General features: G+C 59.6%; 2 protein-coding genes across 2 annotated transcripts in view; both read right to left on the reverse strand.

Moving 5' to 3' along the window:
- Positions 1–5,501: 5,501 nt before the first annotated feature.
- On the reverse strand, positions 5,502–10,343 carry CUNH20orf204 (chromosome unknown C20orf204 homolog). The gene is made up of 4 exons (XM_053889986.1): positions 7,947–10,343; positions 6,230–6,490; positions 5,986–6,141; positions 5,502–5,841 (listed from the first exon to the last, which is right to left on the reverse strand). Exons 1-4 carry the CDS (start codon positions 7,947–7,949, stop codon positions 5,680–5,682), a joined length of 582 nt encoding a protein of 193 aa, XP_053745961.1. The 5' UTR covers positions 7,950–10,343; the 3' UTR covers positions 5,502–5,679.
- Positions 10,344–10,458: 115 nt separating this feature from the next.
- The window catches only part of PRPF6 (pre-mRNA processing factor 6), a 47,318-nt gene continuing 37,999 nt past the window's right edge, over positions 10,459–19,777 (reverse strand). Inside the window, exons 14-21 of the mRNA XM_019426236.2 lie at positions 18,699–18,837; positions 16,810–16,929; positions 16,076–16,252; positions 15,470–15,603; positions 14,649–14,740; positions 13,525–13,639; positions 11,369–11,495; positions 10,459–10,737 (exon numbers count right to left, since the gene is read on the reverse strand). Coding sequence (XP_019281781.1) covers positions 10,585–10,737; positions 11,369–11,495; positions 13,525–13,639; positions 14,649–14,740; positions 15,470–15,603; positions 16,076–16,252; positions 16,810–16,929; positions 18,699–18,837 — 1,057 coding nt within the window. The 3' untranslated portion in view covers positions 10,459–10,584. The remainder of the gene's footprint in view (positions 10,738–11,368; positions 11,496–13,524; positions 13,640–14,648; positions 14,741–15,469; positions 15,604–16,075; positions 16,253–16,809; positions 16,930–18,698; positions 18,838–19,777) is intronic.

Below are 19,777 nucleotides of genomic sequence, written 5' to 3' on the forward strand. Positions count from 1 at the left end.
CCTGGAGGGACCTGGGCCGGGGTGTTGAACCTTCCCCGGCAAGCAGCCCAGGGGAGGAGGGTCAGGGAGGGTGGGGCTGGGGGCAGGTTAGGGGCACCCTCTCCCTCTCAGGTCATCCCCTGGACACCCTTGGGAACACAACACACACACACACACACACACACACAACTAGACAACTAGTCACATAGCCTACCAAGAGATACATCGGGGCCAAGGCTCTGCTCACTCATATGCCCGATCCCAACGAGGCCATGCTGGGCAGGCAAGGATGGACCTAAGTCACCCTCCACTTGGCCGGACAAACGCTCTCAACGACCCAAGGGTGTCAGCCCACATTCTACCAAACCTGCATAGGTTTTCTGGCAGCTAAGTCAGTGGTTTTAGTACATTCCCAGGACTGGGCGGCCACCACGCCTCTCATTTCAGTGTTTTCCCGCCTCTTCAAAAAGAAACCCTCACTTGTTAGCAGTGACTCCCCAGCCCCCAGGGAAACATCACCTACTTTCCGTGTCTGTGGGTCTGCCTGTTCTGGACATTTCACATAAATGGGATCGCACAAGAAGTGGGTTTGAGGCTGGCTTTGTTCACTGAGCATCAGCTTTCCCGGGTTCTCCCGTGTTGCAGCGTGTGAACCTCATTCCTTTGTAAGGCGGAGTACTATTCCACCGTCTGACCGGACCACGTTGTATCTGTTCACCCACCGGTGGACACTAAGATTGTTTCCACCCGCTGCGATTGCGAATAATGCCGCAGTGAACGCTGGTGTACCAAGGTTTTGCGTGGCGTGCATTTGCATTAAAATTACACAGGTTTATATCTCAAATGACCATCCGAGCAAGTAGGCTCAGCATGTTAGAGCCACGTATCCCAAGGCTCAGCCCTCCACCCAGCCACCCCCACTCCTGCCCCAGGCTGCGGAGGGGCCCCAGGGACCAGGTGTGTGGGAACTCCTGGCCCCGGACCTGGAGAGACGGAGAGACGGCGGTGTGAACGCCGAGGCTCCTCCTCCTCTCGGGCTCCCTCCTCACCTCCAGCCTCACGCGGAAGCCAGGCAGGGTGCAATGGGGCGGGCTCAGCATCGTAGGGGCTCCCCGTCCACCACCATGTTTCCTACGACCCCACGACCCCACTTGGCCCCCACGACCCAGTCCTGTCTCCGCGATCCTGCCTCCTGCCCGGCGACCCTGTCCCCGACCCTCATTCCCCAACCTGTGCCCCACGACCCAACCCTGTGCGCCGTGGCCCCGCCCCATACCCCATGACCCCGCCCCGTATCCCACGCTCCTGCCAGCCTGCGCACCCGAGAAAACAGGAAGGGGCGCGCAGCGGCGGCGCAGGGAGGAAATGCAGGAAGCGGCCGCCGGGTGCGGCGCTTATCTTGGGCCACAGCCGGGACCCCTGGCCTCACGCCCCGGCACAGGCCCGGCAGGGGACGCAGGGCGCGACCGGAGGACAGGGCCCGCTCACCTGGCGGGGAGCCCCGGCCACCTCACCCCCAAGATACGAAGGTCACAACTGGGCTGTGGAGGGAGGCAACGAGGCCAGTGACAGGATTTGACTGAGCCAGGCTGTGGCCATCCACAGATGTGAGCAGAAGTCCCGTTAAGACACAGCCCACGGGCACCTGCGTGGCCCAGTGGAAAGAGCATGCGTCTCTTAATCCCAAGGCTGTGAGTTTGAGCCCCATGTTTGGGTGCAGAGATTACGAAAAAAATAAATGTAAACACACACACCGCACAGAGGTGACCCAGGGGCCAGTATCCAACCCCAGGATGGCCCTCCGCCACAATACATGCCCCTCAAGGTCCTGACCTCCCCCCCCCCCCCCCGCAAAAAAAGGGCTCACTTCCCCTAGCAAGTGTGGGATCCCTGCCGGTTCTTCAGGAGGGAGGCTGTGGACGTGGGGGTTAGTTGGGGTTGGGGGGATGGTGGTTGTTGTTTGCTCCTGTGTTTACGAAGCTGGGTCTTTTCCTAGGGAGGAGACAGGATGGGGACTGTCCCTGAGAGCCCCCCAGGGTCCTGCAGGCCACTGGCAGGGACAATGGGCCGCAGCACCTGGCACCGCCCCCCCACCCCCCGGAGTATGTGCTTTGCTTCCTGGACTGGGGGCCCTTGTTTGTTTCCACACCAACCACAGATGGATCAGGCAGCCTCCTTGCACACCTGCAGGTTGGGGGACCCCACACTCAGGCTCACATGCAAAGGCCAAGTGCCAGGCGGGGCCAGCGCACCCTTCAGGTCTGGGTGCAGGTGTTTCCTCCCAGGCTGAGTGTGGCCCCATGCCTTCTCAGCACCCAGCGCCAGATGCAGGGGCTGGCTAACTCACATCCTGTCCCACAGCCGTGGCTCCATGAGCACCGGAGCTGCATCTGTCCAGGGTCCGGGCATGGCAGGCACACGTCTTTCCCACTACCTCCCTTTGCTCAATCAGGCCGCACCGGTAAGGGAGGGGTCATGGAAGGCGGTGCTGGGCAGGGCACAGGCGAGCCGTAGTAGCCCTCGGAAGGATCGGCACACTGGGCTGGTATGGCCCCGCCCCCGCCTGCAAAGCAGCAGAGGTGGGAAGAGGGGGTGGGGAGAGAGGAGCGTGTGGGCGGGGGGTGGGAAACACACAAGTGGCAAAGTCGGGATGAACTTTTTGGTTTTCAAATCCAGAGACCAGTTTGCCAGTCGCCCATGTTCCAGATGTTCTTTCAAAGGCTCCCAGTCTGGGAAGGCGGTGGGACACAGGCTACCCTTCAAAGTCAGCCTGCCCCCCCTTCTTCTGGTGCTGCACATGGGGGGTCTGGCTCCCTGGTTTCAGGAAGTTACACAACCCTGGCCAGTGCCCTGCGGCCCCATCTACCACCCTGGCACAGCCCCTCCTTCTGGGACCCAGCCCCCACCTCCCTGGAAGCAGTTGAGAAGACTCGTGTATGGGACAGGACACCACTGGGTGCAGGACCCAACCCAACCATGCATGTGCCCCAGAAACAACGTTTTCTGCAGGGGAAGAACCAGGCTCAGGCGACACGCCCCAGACCTCGGCAAGGAGGGCAGTGCCTCATGCAGGACAGGCCAAAGGCTCTGTCCCTGCTTGAGCACCCCATCTTCACTGGTTCTGGTCCGTTCCAGCCAGCAGTTCCTGCGCAAGCCACAGAAGGGGTCCTGGTGCTGAACACAAAAGCGAACATCTTGGGTTCCGAGCAGCGGATCCCTAGCTCTCCCTCTGGTCTGTCTTGGCTGGTCACTGTGGCTGTACACCCGTCCCCAGACCAGGTCTGGTTGGGCTATCCCCATGCTGGACAAGTGAACTTCGTCCCAGAAGCCAGAAGCCCCACTTGCTGCCATCCTATGTGAGGAAAGACTCGACAGTGTGTCGAATGGTGGCCCCAAGAACGAGATGCCCACCTCCCAGAACCCGGGAGTGGGATTCTTATTTAGAAAAAGGGTCTTGGCAGATAGGACTGAGGATCTTGAGATGAGATCAGCCTGGGTTATCCAGGGGCCCTAAGCCCAGGGCAAAGATCCTTGTAAAAAAGAGAGAGCCACGTGAAGCAGCAGCAGGCTGGAGCAACGTGGCCCCAGAGCACCTGGAGCCTCCGGACGCTGCAAGCAGCCAGGATGGGTTTGTCCTGGAGGGAGGTCAGCCCTACAACACCTTGATTTCAAGCCCGTGATCATGATCTTGGACTTCTGATCTCCAGAACCGTGGGGAAAGAAACTTCTATTGTGTTAAGCCGCATGGCTTGTGATCATTTGTTACAGCAGTCGTAGGAAACCCATACAGATGGTGTCTGAGATATGGGGACGAGGGCCCAGGTCCCTGTGCCCAGAATGCTGGCCTGCCAGCAGCGTGTTGGCAGAGGCAGGACCCGGAAAGATGTGCAGGGCCTCCGCCCAGTGTGGAAGCCACTCATTCTGTCTGAGGTCTGAAGAGAAGGGGCAGTGGGCAGACAGGGTGCAGTGGGGTCTCATACCAAAGAACAACTTCGGTTCTGCTGGCTCAGGCCACAGGCCTCCTCCAGTCCCTGACTCAACGTGCTGAATTTGCCAGGAAGGACCAGAGTTAGACTCCAGGAGGGCCACCCGCAAGTGGGGAGCTCTTCCAGGCAGGGGGAGGGCAAGACACACATGCACAGACCCCAAGGGACCCCATGCACAGACACACCCCCCCGCACGCACAGGAGCGTACACGCACAGCTGTGTGCACATTCTCACGGGCAACCCCTCAGCACACCTGTGCGCGTGCTCACACACACGTACACACTACCAGATGGGCTCTGACAGGAGCGTCCAGGGAGGAAGAATGGGGTCAGAGTACAAGAGCACCTTGCCCATTCGCGTGGTCATGGGCCAGGACTCAGGGATTGTGTCCCTAGGACGCTGAGGCCTGTGCTCCCCCTCCTACCTGCCCCCTCCACCCAGGACAGCCTGACTGCTCTCCACTGCAGGAAGGGGGTGCTGACAGATGGGTGGAATGGCCCACCACACTGCAGGCGGTCCCCGCATCGCCACAACAGGGCCCCCAGGGCAGCTGCGCACTGTGGCCCGCGCACAGGGCACACACGGGGTGTAGCCACGCTCAAGGCCTGGGTCTCACCCCAGCCCTCACGCTTCCTGGCCGTGCCTCAGTCTCATCTACAAAACAGGGACAACAGGCCCTGCTGCACACGTACAGCGGGGTGCTGGGCCAGGGTCTGGTTCTCATTCTGTGCTAATGCTCACTGCCCCACCATGAAGGCCTTTCTGTATCCCCTCCCTGTCTGTTCCGCCAGGGTACCCCAGAGGCAAGGCCTGCTCTGGGGTCTCCTTGGTCCATCCACCTGTCAGAAAGGAGTACGTGAGGTGGAGGCCAACAGGCATCCTTGTTGGCCAGGCGCTCTGCGGACTGTACTTCCACTCCTCCACAGACTAGGATTGGGGAGGGGGTCACAGACACCTGGCTATCTCTGCAGCTGTGGGCAGGGGAGTTCAGGATCAAGACCCTCTCCCTGCCAAGCAAACATACGGTCCCAGAGCACAAGACAGCGGATCCCTGACCAGCCTGTCCAGGCCCACAGAGGGGGCCGTGGCCACCCCTCCCAGGGCCGCAGGAAATGGCCTGGCCCCACTTGCAGCCAGGGCCAGCGACTCTGGCTTCCCTTCAGGCCCGTTTCCTTTATCCGGTTGTTTTGCTCTGAGTTCACAAAGCTCAGCCTTCCCTTCCCCTCCATTTCCACCCCTTCCCCCATTCCAGAGAGGAGCAGGACGGAAACCGGACATTTCAGGGCCCGATAGAGCCCCTCCCCATCCACCCCCCAAGCCTAGGGGAGTCCCATCCAGCGTCCCCACTCGCCCCCTGCTGCCTGAGGCTGGGAGCGCAGCTGGAAGGGGGAGGGGTGGGGTGGGGGCCGGCCTCGTCCAGGTGTGGCGGGTAGTCCTGGTTCCCCTACCAAGCGGCCTGTTGCCCCCAGCGCCCGCTCCTGGCCCAGGCCCAGATCCAGGGGTGGTGGGCCCCACCCCAGCAGGCGAAGAGACCAGACCGCAGCACCAGCAGTTTATTGAGTCCTGGCTAGGTGCCTGGAGCATGTCCAGGGCCATGACAAGGAGGGGCCTGGGCCCAGCAGTAAGCCAACAAGAGGGAGAGGAGGCACCAAATGAAGCTCGTTCCCAGGCCCCTCGGCCCCGATGGCTCTTCTCTGGCCTGCGCAGGACGCGCTAGGAGTCCTCGGAGGCTGCTGCACGCAGCGCGAAGAGCTTCTCCCAGCAGGTGGCGACGGCGTCCAGGACTCGCAGGAGGAGCCGCCTGCGGCTGCGGCTGCGGCTGCGGCTGCGGCGACTCCGAGGAGGGTGCCTCTTGGGCCACCGGCTCCTCCTCCGCTGTCAGGGGCAGAAAGGTCAGCGAGTGACCACGGTCTCTGCGCCCTCCCCTCCCCCTCCCCCTCCCAGACGGGGACACCGCGGGACGGTGGGAGGCTCAGGGGACCTGTGGAAGGGGAGGGACCCGGGTCTGGCCCCACACACCTGGCGCATCATCCAGCAGTGGCGCCGCATCACTGCTTCGGTGCGCAGGGCTACAGTCCACGCGGCTTTCTCCAGTGCCCCGCGGCGGTGGCCCCGGGCCACCACCCTGCGCAGGGTCCGACCCAGGGACGCAATGGACAGCAGGATATCGTGCTCCTGGGGAAGGAAGGGAGGAAACTGGGGGCTGGGGAGAGAGCTCAGCGGGGAGGCCCCGGAGGGGAACAGAGTGAGTCTCCCCCCATACCTTCTGGGCACCGCAGGAAGCTCCCACCCCATCCCGATCCCGCCATCCGAGGACTGCAGCTCCAGTCAGGTTTTTCTGGATGAAATGGAGGTGTCGGGAGCCTGGCCCGACCTGCCTCACAGCAGCCTGCAGGTCCTCAAAGATGACCACGCGGTAGTGGCGGAGCACGTCAGGGATGCTGCAGGTGCGGAGCCCTGCCTGACCCGGTGCGAGCCCCAGCAGAGCCAGCAGGAGCGCCCAGAGTGCAGGCTTGGGAGGCACCTGGAAGGGACACGGGGTCAGGGTGGGGTGCCCAGGCCCGCAGAGGAGACCTTCCCTACAGCAACCCCTCAGGCGGTTTGCTTTGGACGGCCCCCTACCACAGCCACCAGGGACTCTCTGAACTACAGTAGAAAATGAAAGGTCACTGCGCCATTCATCACCCAAGCATGGGTCTAGCAGGACAAATCCCTTCCTGTTTCAAGTCTGAGGGAAGGACAGTAGGCCTGCGAACCAGACAGCTCAATGCTTGATGCATAGATTGGCGGGCTGGAGGATGGCCAGGGGTGAGGGTGAGGGTGAGGGTGGGGGGGGAGGTGGGCTGGGAAGGCAGGCCCACTGAGCCCTGAGGGGCCAAGAGGGAGACAGAGGGCTCCAGAGCAGGAACACCTGGTGCTCTGTGTGCATGGGAACTAGGGGCTCACAAGACTGGAGGGCAGGGCTGACCCCTAGGTCCGGGGGTCCAGCGGGAAACACTACCTGCTGGTATGGCTACACCCCTGGCTATCCCCTAACTCAGCCCCACACCTCCCAGACATCAGTCCCCACCAGACAGCCAGGCTCTCTCCTCCTGATGAGCACCCTCTGATCCCCAGAACGTTGCTCACCTCTGGGTCCCCGGAGCAGGGGCAGAACTGACCCACCCCCACAGCCATGGGAAATGGGGTGCCCTTGCACCTCCAGCCCAACCAGGACAGGGGTGAGGGCTCAGAGCTCAAGGCCACACCCCTCTGAGGAGGGGGGGAAGTCTTGGGGAATCCCCCAGAGGCAAGGGAGAAAGGGGCCACATTGTGCCCCACCAGGCATCCCTTTCACGAGCCTCCCCCTCCAGAAGGGGCTGGCTTGGGGAGAAACCCACCACCACCCTCCCCCTAGAAGCCCAAACATCAAAGAGAAAGACCGGCTAGTTCCCAAACAGCGACTGGAAAATTAATCATGTGAACCCAGCGAGACGCAGGACTCGACTCGGCTTCCCAGCCCTGGGAGGGGAGCCTGACCGAGCTGGAGACCTGGGGTGCAGCGCTGGCAGGAGAGTGGGTGCCTTTAGCTGTGGCCCCTCCTCAAATCTGCCCCCAGGCATGCTGGGGGTGGGGTCAGAGGTCACAGCAAGAACAAGAGCTGTGGCTGTGGAGAGCCGTCCACACGGGGGAGATTGGCTGCCCAGCTCTAGGAAGGCCTGCCTGTCCCCCACCCCAGCCAGTGAGAACCGAGCAGCCCTGGCACCGCCAAGCAGACCCCCTCCCTTCTCCCCCCCACCCCACCCCCCCACCCCCACTGCCGGAAGAACAGGCAAGAGCACCCAGGGCCAGGCCTGCCAGGCCCTCCAGGCCAAGGTGACGGGAACCAAGGGAGGTTTCCCAGTAGGGGACAGACGCTCAAGCAGCCTCCCCTGGACTACGCTCGGTCCCAAACCCTCGGCCAGAGTGAGCCCCCTCCCCAGTGGCCCCACGCTGCTCACCATGGGCCTCTGAGGGTGAGGCCCTCCCTCACTCCTGCCAGTGGGCCTTGCACATGATCCTGGGTCCTCAGGTAGGGAGTGTGGCTGCCACTCCAAGTCCTGCTCCAAGCCTGGCCAACAGGGCTTCCCAGGACAGGACACAGCAGGGAAGGCTGGCGGCAGGCAGACAAGGCTTTTGAAGTTGGCTCCTCTGAGCAGAGGAGGGAGGGAGTGGGAGGGAGGCCCCACAACCCCAGCCCTACCCCCTCCCTCTCCCCACCTCCTATCCAATTGCTTCTTCAATTAACCTGACCCTGGAGCCCGGCAGCTGCGGGCTCTCTTCCCATCCAGCGGGTCTTGGATCGAGCCATTGGCCCAAGAAGGTCTGTACTGTCGAGGGGGGGGTGGGGTGTCCAGCGAGCACTGCTGGGCCCGCTGGGGTAGGGGAGCCAGAAGAGGCCAGGGGCCTGTCTGCACCCTCCACTGGGGCCTTCCTCAGCGGTCAGCAGGTGCTGCCTCTCCCAGGAACCCGGCTGCCAGCAGAACCAGGTGAGTTGGATCTAACTCGCCACAGCCACCAGCCCCCACACCCTGATGTCCCGGGGGGGGGGGGGGGGTCCTGCCCCAGCTGGTCCTGGCGAGGGGCTTCCCAGGCTTCTCCTACTGCTCATCCCTCCTGGGCCGAGGGGGTCTTTCGCTGGGGGAGGTCACGGCCACTCGCCCAAACAGGCTCTCAACCCTGCAAGCACCACCTCAGAACAAGGGCAGTGTGCAGAACCCGACTTGCCTTGAGCTGGAGCTCAAGAAATCCCAGCTGGAGACAAGCTGAGGTACATCTGTCCCAGGGAGAAAAGTCGTTTAACCACCTCAAAGCAAACAACCCCCACGCAAAGGAGGAGATATCCACACTGGATGATCCAGGTGCTCTGGAACATTCCAAGGGCTCTGCAGAAGGCCGCACCTGACACCGAGTTCAGAAATGTGTCCAGGAGAAGCCACATCCAACTCAGAGCACAGAAGGCTGCCAGCAGCCCCTGTGACTACAGCCAAGTCACCGTTGCTCCCTGGGCCTCGGTTTCTAGGTCTGTACAGGAATAGGCTGGCTTTCAAGCTCCTAAAACTCCAGGAGTGTCTCTTCGATGTGGTAAGTGTACCAGGCCGGATCCCTCCCGCTTCCTCCATGAGACAGAAGGAAACCCCAAAGACCCTGTGAACCTCCCTGCTCTGCTCCTCGGGCCTGGCCCACCTCAAGTGAGAAGCAGCATTTCCAGATTCACAGTCTGGGAGTAGGATCCAGGCCACGGGGGTGGTCCCTCCCCTGCTCTGGGATGGCAGTGTTCTTGTGGCTCCCAGAACATCAGAGGCGGACCCAGCAGGGCCTGACTCTCTAGGCACAGCTGCCCGTGCCTCAGGTGCTGACATCGAGGCACGTGTTCCCCAACCTTGGCTGCCTTGAGGGGGCTGAGCCGTGGGTCAGCGACTGATCCCCACAACAGTCTCCTCATCGGTGTCACCAGGAACCAAGAGGCACCAAGCAGCCTGTCTGGAATCTTTTCTAACATGAGCGTGTGGTGGGGCGCCTGGGTGGCTCGGTCGGTCAGGCGTCCGACTTCGGCTCAGGTCATGATCTCACGGTCCGCGAGTTCGAGCCCCGCGTCGGGCTCTGTGCTGACAGGTCAGAGCCTGGAGCCTGTTTCAGATTCTGTGTCTCCCTCTCTCTCTGCCCCTCCCCTGTTCATGCTCTGTCTCTCTCTGTCTCAAACATAAATAAATGTTAAAAAAAAAAATTAAAAAAAACAAACCAACATGAGCGTGTGGGAACGGCTGCCAGCTACTCCCCTCGTCGCCATATGTAACAAGTAGCATCTCCTCTCCTTGGCCCACAGCCTCTGGACAACCCATGACCTCTGGCCAGATGTCTGCAGCCATGGCTGACACACCCCTCCGAAGAGAATCTGCTGGTTTCCAGTTGAACACACACACACAGGGGTCCAAAGTATGAGGAAGCCCGTTATCCTCACACAGCATAAACAGTGCAAATACGCTAAGTCTCCCAGGTTATGCATTTTTCAATCCAGAGATGAGGACTTACAGGTGCTTTAGAACAAAATTGATTATACATTATTGATTATAAAAATAATGCCATGAGCAAATATGAGAAAAGCTCTTACCGGTAACATTTCTTTCCAACACACACCCGAGGGGCCTCCCCGTGAGCCCCTAGCAACATACTTGGGAGCCACTTTAGGAAGTTGGGCCCGCTGCCTGCACTCGCGCAGGACGGTCACTCACCCTGGCAGGCAGACCTGGGAGATGCCCGGGGGAGCCCCAGCTGTTCCCAGAATGTGCACCGCCCCCCCCTTCCCACAGAATCTCAGGGGGTCCCACGGCTTCCCCCGCAGGGTTCAGGCTGTCTCCAAGAGCCCTAGTGAGCCCAGGACGCGGCCTGAGAGCACACGGGGGCAGCCAAAGCACCTACGGGAAGGCAGGGGAGAATGGCGCAGACAAAACCAGCAGGTCACCAACCCCGAGGGGCTACCTGGAAAACCTTTAATTAAAGAGCAGGATGGGTGGCTCAGGGCCCCTTCCACCCCCTTGTCACTACCACACGCTCCTCTACGCGCTGTCCCGAGGGCCGCCCCCTACAGGCACCGGAGGGTCAGAAGGTGTTCTTGATGTGGGCTGCCACCAGCACTAGGATCTCCCCGATCTTCCTCTGCCAGTTGGCGATGTCCTTGGACACGGCACACCACAGCTCCCCGTGCCGTGGCTCCGCGTTCTCACAGCGCCTCCTCACTTCCTCCCGCTGCTCCTGGGCAAGGACCACAGGGCACTTGAGACGGGGCTCCTCCCAGGCTGCCCCTCACACGCGCCCCACCACGCTCGCCCGGCCCCACGGCCCTGGGCCTGGAGGGCAGGGGGGCACAAGTGGTGTCTGAGGTGCCCCGCTGCAGCGCTGATGGCACGCAGGTGCTGAGCCCAGCCGAGGCCAAGTGTGTGCCTCACACGAGTACCCCGAGCAGCTTCCCAGACCCCATGGGGCACGGCTTCCACTTCCCATGGGGTCTCCAGGACAGCTGCGACAACACTAAGCATTGTGTGTGTGTGTGGGGGGGGGGGGGGTGCTGCTGCCCAGGCCCCCCCAGGCTCACGTCCAGTAGGACAGAACTCGCCCAGGCAGGACAATCATCAGGGCTTGAATCCCATCCCCATTTCTACTGTGACCCCACGCCCCAGTCACCAACCAACTCATCAGAGATGCTAACAGACCACTTAAAATCACCCAAACATCTACATTCCAGGTTAAGAGGCTAAAGGCTGTAACGAGAAAGCAGACGCAGAAGCAAATACCGTCAGGAGGGACCCCTGTGCCTCTCCCCTCCACCCACCCACTGCCCAGAGGTGGGGGTGGAGAGCAGCAGGCAGCCGCAGCAGCACCTCACCTCTGTGCCATGCTGCAGCTCAAACTTGTAGAAGAACGCCCAGGCGTCCCCCAGGTCCGAGTCGATCTTCACCGTGCGGTGGAACCACTCCCTGGCCTTGGTGATCTTCCGCTCACTCCAGAACAGCCTGTCCGCAAGCGTAAGTTCAGGGACCCAGCGTAAGTGGCCACGTCCGACGCTGCCTGAGGGGTGGCGGGGAGCCAGCTCTGGCAACATCAGGTCGATCCTCTCTCTGGCGAGCCCCTGAGCTCCCAACAGGAGAGCTGAGGAATGGGGCCTGGCTGCCTGGGTATCGCTCCCACCACTAACCTGCAACTGTCCTTCAAGGGTCTAATCAGGCTGTTTCTTAAAAGAGTCCACACAGAGCAAGAATTTCAAACTCCTTTAAGTTATTAGTTTCCTCTGGGTAAAACACAGAAGATGAAAGGAAACTTTACAAAAAGTTCAGACTTTGATTAGGGAAAGTTCAGTGAAGTCAGCTCCTCAATAGATTCCTTCTGGAGCATCTGCCCCACGATGCAGTCCCTGGCAAGGGACCCAGCCAGCACGGACAAGCTGGGCCTCGGCTCAGCACCAGAACTGTGCTGAGCAGTGCCCACAGCAGACACAGACACCTGCAAACCAGGCCCACGCTGGAAGCTTCAAGCGAGGACACCAGAAACCCACTGAAGGACCTGTGCGCGCCCTCCCCCACACGCCAGGGAAGGCGGAAGGCAAGAGGGGGGAAGGACACTGGGGCAGCACTCTTTGACAGCTGAGACCCTGCGTGGCTTCCACCATCCGCCCAGTCCCAGTGTCCTCTGTGGCCACAGGCACAAAAGCAGACCGCCACACCACTGACACGCCATGCAGGGCGGCTGTGTGGGCTGGTCTCAGTTACAAAACGGAGTAATTTCATGCTCCGATAGCTTGATTGTTTTTTAAGCCCTGCGGTACTCTTAATTGCTGGGTGTTAGATAAACTATGACTTAAAGAGCACAAACTCAGATAGCAGGTTCACAGGACACCAACCTGGGAACAGCAAGGAGTGACTTATTTGCTTTAGCAAAGCCTTTTATGAGGTTTTACGGCCGCCCTATCAGAGCATCAAACAGAGCAGCCCTTCTGGGAGGCGGAAGCCCAGGGCAGAAGGGGGCCCCGGGCAGGCCCAAGCCGGGCCTCAGGAGCCGGAGGGAAGCCTCCACGTGCAGCGTCCTCAGCCTCAAAGCAGCTGGAGGGGAGGTGCCCGGGAGGACCTGAGGAAGTGGGGCCGACACCACCTGTGCATGCCTCAGGATGGGCCAGACTCCCGCTTGGGCAGCAACAGCACGCAGGGGCTCCTGGGCACATATGCCACCTCCGCAAGGGGAGGCCTGAGCAGCAGTCCCGGGAGTCCAGCCAAGGCTCCTTCTGATGCCCCCCACTGCAAATGCAGTCATCTCCCGGCCTCCTCTGAGCGTACGCAGCCCCCACCCTGCTCGCAGGCCCCCCACGCGTCGGCCGTAACGTCACTTAATCTTGCCGAGGCCCCGAACTCCCTCCCACACCTCCCACACCGCGGGCCACCCCAGGGAGCCTCTGACCCAGCACCCAACGTATGAGCTGATGGTGCGAGGTCACTCGCTGACCTCCTGTTGCCCTTGAGACCATGCAACCCAAAGGAAAGATGGTCTCTGGCATGGCCATCTCCACACCTGCAGGCACGCTGATTGGGCCTGACTGATGGACCCTGGATTGTCCCCAAGGTCACCAAGGTGAAAGTGTCTGCTTTCTCACACTAACACGAGAAAAATAATTTCCTTGCTTATAGCCCTTTGAGCCGAAGGAGTCTTGCTTACTAAATTCCATGTGGACCAATGTCAGCAAGTTTGTCTCTGTCTTTCGACGTAGGACACGTGTATGTGTAAACCAAGAAGTGCCCAGACTGAGAGCAGTCCTGTCAGAAGGAGCCCAGGACAGAGGGAAGGAGGGCGGGGCTCAGAGGAAGCAGCCTATCTGTGGGTCAGGGGCAGTGCAGACCATTGGGACAGCACCTATCCGCATGGCCTCTGCCTGGAGATGTGCCTGCCTTGGGTCAAAGCAGAAGTGCTTCATTGTGGAATGCTGGTGGACAAGGACCCTAAGAGATCCCATCAGGTCCCAAAGGGTCAGCAACTTCACAAGGGCCCCTCACTCACTTGGCCACAGCCAGGAGCACGTGGGGGTCGTGCTCACACTTCTTCAGGGCGTCGACACTCTTGGTCTTCCTCTGGGGCCTTGCCTCAAGAAAAATGGCTTCAGACCACAGGACACCTAAAATTCAGACACAAGGATGCCACAACTCAGACCCCCACCTCTGCTTTCAGACACGGCCCATCCGTGCATAGGCTGCCCCGAGATGGGCCTGCCAACATTCTAACCCGGGGTGTCCTCAGACCACGGCTACGGCCTCCCACATGTCTGGGGGAGAGCCACAAAGGCTGCACTGACCACCTGCCCCACAGCAGCTCTGATGGCACAGGCCAGACAAAGTTCTGGCAGTGACTAGGTAGGCAGTACCCAAAACCTTCAAGGTTCACTCCCACTGACTCCATAATTTCATATCTAAGGATTTACTACAACAAAAAAATCAGAAATACTAATAAAGATTCAAATTGACCAATAGGTGCGTTGTAGATTTCTGGTATATATCTACACAGGCACTTTCAACTTTAAAACAAGTCCCGGGGTGCCCAGGCAGCTCAGTCGGTTAAGCGTCCGACTCTTGATTTCAGCTCAGGTCGTGATCTCACGATTTGTGGGTTCGAGCCCTACGTCGGGCTCTGCAATGACAGTGTGGAGCCTGCCTGAGATTCTCTCTCTCCCTCTTGCTCTCTGCCCCTCCCCCACTTGCTTGCGCTCTCTCTCTCTCTCTCTCTCTCTCTAAATAAAACAAGGGACAACACTAAACACACAGGACTTGGGTTTTGTGCAGGAACACAAGTTATGACAATACAAATAAGTCAAAAGTGACTTAAAGGTGAGTTTTAATATCCTTTTTTTTTTTTTTTTTACCCCAAATCTGTTCACAGTGCATGTATGTTTAAATGCAAAGTAAGATAACAGAAGTTAAGTTTCAGAAAAAAAGTAATGGTAGTGAACCAGAACACGAAGTCAAACCCACAACAACTGGGACTGGGGATTTAGTTCAAATGTCTGAAAGATCAGGTGCAGCTGAAACTCCGACAAACAAAACACTTTAATAGGGTGTCTGAACCCCGAGACCCACTCCCCCGGGAACTGCTGCCGCCTGGCAAGTCTGGGAAGCCGGGAAGTCCCTTACCGGAGTTGGGGCACTCCTGGAGCGCCTTGGCCATGAGCGTGTTGGCGATGTTCTTCAGCCCTGCGCGGTACTCCAGCCTGACAGACTCCAACCTCAGGAGAGAGGCCCAAAGGACAAGTCAGACCCCATCCACCGAAGCCCACTGGCAAGCCTAACAGTTCTCGAAGCTCCTGGGAAGCCACCGTGGCCAGAGCCACCTGCCCTGCCAAGCAGAGCTCGTCCACCAGAGACGCAAGGCACTCGTGCCCACCCCGCCATCAGGCCTGCCAGCAGCCACCCCAGCCGAGGCCCGGACCCTGACATCATGTAGGCACAAGCAGACATGGAGGGCGAGGCCATGCTGGTGCTCCCAGGATGGCTGGGCACCACAGCAGCGGCATCCAGGACCTGCCCAACTCTCTGGGGTCTCCTTTGGCAACAGCTACACTGCAGCCCTGCGACGCTGTTTCCTACAGACAGAATGCCATCCTCTCCTGACAGCTTCCTGTTCACCCTTAAAGCCCTGTCCAGATGCCACCTCCGCTGTGGGATGCACTTCCTCGGCCTCATCCATCCCTGATCCCCCATCGTTAGCTCCTGGCTCCCCTGGGCGCCTTCTACTAGAGCACAAATGAAACTGCACCCCACTATGTGCAGGCCTGCTTGTAAATGGAGCCCACCCGAGCTGGACCCTCCCAAGACAGGGACTGTGCTTCCTCCCAGCCAGCACCTGCCATCCTTCTCACGGAGCCTGAGCTGGAAACGCTGCACAAATGAGTCTGCACGAGCGACTGAGGGAGCACAGCCCCTCTGAGGGGCGAGCCCGGCTCGCCGGGACTCACCACAGGCCGGGGTTCTTCGGGTTCTTCAGGCGAGACTTCTCCAAAATGGCCCGAGCGCGGGTCAGCTGCCCAACCTTCTCCTCCAGCCGAGAAAGCAAAAGCCATAGAGGGGTGGAGTGGGGACATTTTTTCAACTGCAGCAACAAAGAAGAGAGGGATTGGCTGGTGTCAGGGAGGGGCTGTGACAGCTGTGGCAGGCTCCTGGGCCGGGAGTCAGGGATACCTGTGTCCACAGCCACCTGCCCATTTCAGGTCTGGGTGTGGGGTTTCACGTGCACGGCAGTGCTGTGCACAAGTGTATGTTTACTACGTGGCTGTGCACACATGCATGCGTGTGGGGCGCACACACGGCCGCCTGTACGTTAACTGTGCTATAACCCGCACTTGACTGAATGTGGTGCACACAGCTCTATAGAAGGAAAAACACGGGTCTGAGTGAAGGGACCAGGGTCTGGCCCTGCCAGCACGCTACCAGCTGGGGCCCAAGTGAGTCACTGCCCGCTGGGCCTCCAATTCCTGAGCAAGGCGAGGCGTAAGGACACCCTGAGGCCAGGCGTCCAGTCTACAAGAGTCAGCTCGTAGCTGCAGCCAGGGGCACCAGCTCACCCCCTGGCTGTAGGCTTCCCGAGCCTTCTCCACCAACTCCTCCTGCTCCTCGATCTGCCCCTTCATCATCCACAGCTTAGGGAAGTCCTCATAGTGCTTCAGGGCCTCCTCACACAGCTCCTGGGCAGCCACGATGTTCCCCAGCACCCACTCCAGCTTCACAGACTTCATGAACACCTGCAAGACAACCAGACACGCTGTTAAGCAGCCCCTGCTCCCGCCCTGACCACCTGTCTGGACGGCACGGCGACGTCTAGCACTGTGCCCTGGAAGGACGGCGCCTTCACAATACACGCTTTGCACTACGGCTCCCCTTAAATGCCACTCATCCTGCTGTGTTTTATGGACCTCTGTAAGCTGTTTCACATCCTTTGGAACAAGGTGGGCGTCGAACACCGCAAATACGGGGCGCCTGGGTGGCTCAGTCGGTTGAGCATCCGACTTTGACTCAGGTCACGATCTCACAGCTCATGGGTTCGAGCCCCGCGTTGGGCTCTGTGCTGACAGCTCGGAGCCTGGAGCCCGGTTCCGATTCTGTGCCTCCCTCTCTGTCCCAACCCACTCGCGTTCTGTCTCGGTCTCTCTCAAAAATAAATGAACATTAAAAACACAAATACACCTCGCAGTCAAGTATGAACCAATAAGCCAAGAGTACCACAGCTTTAGGTGGTACCTCGCACCCTCCGGACACCACAGGCCCCAGGGACCCAGTATGGCCCCAACGCCCCGCTCACCCGGGCGGTGGGTGCGCTGCTCCGCGCCTTGGCCAGTAGCCGCCGGGCACGCTCGTACTCATTGTTCTCGGATTCCAGCTTCACAGCGGCCAGCCAGATCTCCTCGCTGTTGGGGTTGGCCTGGAGGGAGAGATGGGATCAGAACAAAGTGGCCAGGGCTAGATTATACTTAATCAAGAGCAGCTAGCCTGGGCACCAGGCCGGGCCTCACTCTGCTGCAGGGCAGTCTGATTCCAGAGCTAACAGATGACAGAGCAGGGTCCGGCCCAAGAGTGCTGACCCACCTGAAAACAAGCCAGCCCATTTTCTAGGCACTCAGGCAACACCACCAGCAGCTGGAGAGCCGTCTTCTCCAGGACCCACCCTGAGCTGCAGCCAGGGGCACCGGCTCACCCCCCGGTTGCAGGCTTCCCTGAGTGGCCTCTCAAAGCCGGAACGGCTCGCTCACGTTCTACCCATGTGGATCTGCCATACCCAACCCTGTTCCCAAGCCTGGTGACAAGGGACTGGCCATCTCGGTGTGTCTGTGTGAGCAGGGAAGAATGATGCCCAGGGCATCGCTGATGGCGTGGAAGGCTCCCAAGGGCTAGGACCAGGCCACGTACCAGCCAGAACCCAGCAGACACACGGGTGCTACACTCGCGGCCTTCTGAAAGCACACTCGCCTGGCTGCATCACAGACCTCATCAACAGCCCCAGAGTGACCAGCAGGGAAAGGAGAGGGCACCTGGAGGGTGGTGCTGGGGACTGGCAGCGGTGCCCAGGCAGATGGCGGGAGAATGTTGTGATGGCTCAGACAGAAGGAGCGTCCTGAACATGTGACTGTCCTCCAACGGACAGGAAAAAGCAAAAGGCCAGATACCAGCCAGGCTCCTCTCATGGCATTTACTCAGGGAAGGACAAACTTAATTACGCTAGGCAGGGTTACAACACACTGATGTTTACACAGCACTCGACAGTTTATAAACATGGCTGCTACGAGCACTGAATAACATGAGAAGTGTTGAATCGCCGTACTGCACACTTCCCAAAACTAACATAACACCGTGGGGGGGCACCTGGGGGGCTCAGTTGGTTACGTGTCCAACTTTGGTTCAGGTCATGGTCTCGCGGTTTGTGGGTCTGAGCCCCACGTTGGGCTCTGTGCTGACAGCTCGGAGCCTGGAGCCTGCTTTGGATCCTGTGTCTCCCCCTCTCTCTGCCCCTCCCACGCTAATGCTCTGTCTCTCTCTGTCTCTCAATAATAAATAAACATTTAAAAAAACCAAAAAACCAAAAACCAAAAACACCGTGGGTTAGCTCTGCTGGAATGAAAGTTAAAACACATTAAGCATGCTAACTGCTAACCCCACGCCGCCCGGGTCATGACACCAGCCCAAAGAAGCCTGGCTAGGTGTAGCCGTCTGAATGTAATCCCAACCACCTAAGGGCCCAGCAGCACCAGGAGGCCCACGAGTGGCCTCTGTGCGCATCCTGTGTTCAGAGTACAGGGACGGAACAATCCAATTCTCACATGTGCTCTCCTGTGAGAAATGGCTGTATCTGGCTACTGCTCCACTCACCTGGGGAATGTCGCCTGCTTGCCCCGTGCTCTGTGTTCTGGAATATTTGGCCCATGGTTACACTGAATGGCCACGACCAAGAGGCAGGTCTGCCAGCTGGCCATTCTCCTACTCTTGGGCCCCCTCAGGACCCCAGCTGCCCGTAGAGCAGCCGAGTCTGGTGCGTCAGGACCAACTCACTTCTCCTCTCTTAGGTCAGCTCCCGTCGATGAGCAGGGGGAGGGCTCAAGGGCACATGCACGCTGCAGCCCTCGGGCCTCGACAGGCACTGAGGTGGGGGTTCAAGTGCACACGCCCCCTGGCAGCCCAGCGGAGCCCTCAACCCACCTGGAAGGCCAGAGCCAGGATGCTCCTTGCCGCAGGCACATCCCCCGCCAGCCACTTGGACTTGGCGCCCATAAGCCACAGCACCTCCGCTTTGGGGCAATGGGCCACAGCCCTCTGCAGGAGTGCCTCCAAGGACTCCCTGAAAGACAGAGGGCCACAGTCACCACCAGAGCATGCAGGGTGCTCACAGCATCAGCCTGGGTGCTGAAAAGACAGTTACTGCTCCAAAGTTCGGTGCTATAAATGATTTACCAAATTTTACGATGGGGAGAGTGTGGGGAAATCTTTTCTCTTCATAAAGGTTCTAAAATCAACTACCGAGGAGGGTGCTACAAAGCATGCATTGTTAAACAGCTAAGCCTGATGGAGGAACTTCTCAAGGGACCCTTTCATAGCCATGGGTCCTGAGGGGAGTGACAACTTCACAGTCTGGGTGACAGGAGAGCTCTTTTCATCTTTAACCACAGATCTGCTGATAAAGATTATGACCCAGAATCTGTTCTCTGGCATCCAAAGAAACGGTCTTATTGGAAGAAACTTATTTTGGTCACTACCGAGCAAGAATACCGCCAGCCTGGGTATCAGGCGGGAAGCCCCCAACCCTCAGGCGGCCACCACCCCTGTTGCACCGCCTGGCACACAAGCTCTCTGGGCCTCGGCAGCAAGACGAAGACGAAGGACTCACTCTGTGTGGAGAGAAGCCCAAGAGAGTCTGCAGCATGCTTCCCAGATGACACCAGAGCCAGGACCCCAGACCCTGAGCCCCTCGTGCCATTCCATGCCACGAGTCAGCCGGACAGGAAGGGTGCCAGAGCCGGGGAGGGGGCTGCCCCACGCCCAGGGCCCAAGAGGAGCAGTGCCAGTGAGGCACGTCCACAGACCACACCCAGCAGGAGAGGCCCTGCTCCGGATTTGGGACTGTCACGGGTGAACTTGTACAGGGTGAGCCGGCACGGTCATCTCAAAGCAGCCTCAGATGAGTCCACTCCAGAACACTAAACCAGATGGTGAGAGTGGGGAGGAGACAAAAGCCTCAGCAACACACATGGGAAGACACCCTGACCAGACTGAGATTCAAC

Source organism: Panthera pardus, unplaced genomic scaffold (genome assembly GCF_024362965.1).
Source record: "Panthera pardus isolate Hobbes unplaced genomic scaffold, ASM2436296v1 HiC_scaffold_25, whole genome shotgun sequence".
NCBI lineage: Eukaryota > Metazoa > Chordata > Mammalia > Carnivora > Felidae > Panthera > Panthera pardus.

Excerpts from the sequence above, each read along its gene's own strand:
- CUNH20orf204 (XM_053889986.1), bottom strand. Across the intron at positions 6,142-6,229 it reads CTTCCTGCGGTGCCCAGAAG|GAGCACGATATCCTGCTGTC; the intron begins GTATGGGGGGAG and ends TTCCTTCCCCAG. Across the intron at positions 5,842-5,985 it reads ACTGCTGGATGATGCGCCAG|CGGAGGAGGAGCCGGTGGCC; the intron begins GTGTGTGGGGCC and ends TGCCCCTGACAG.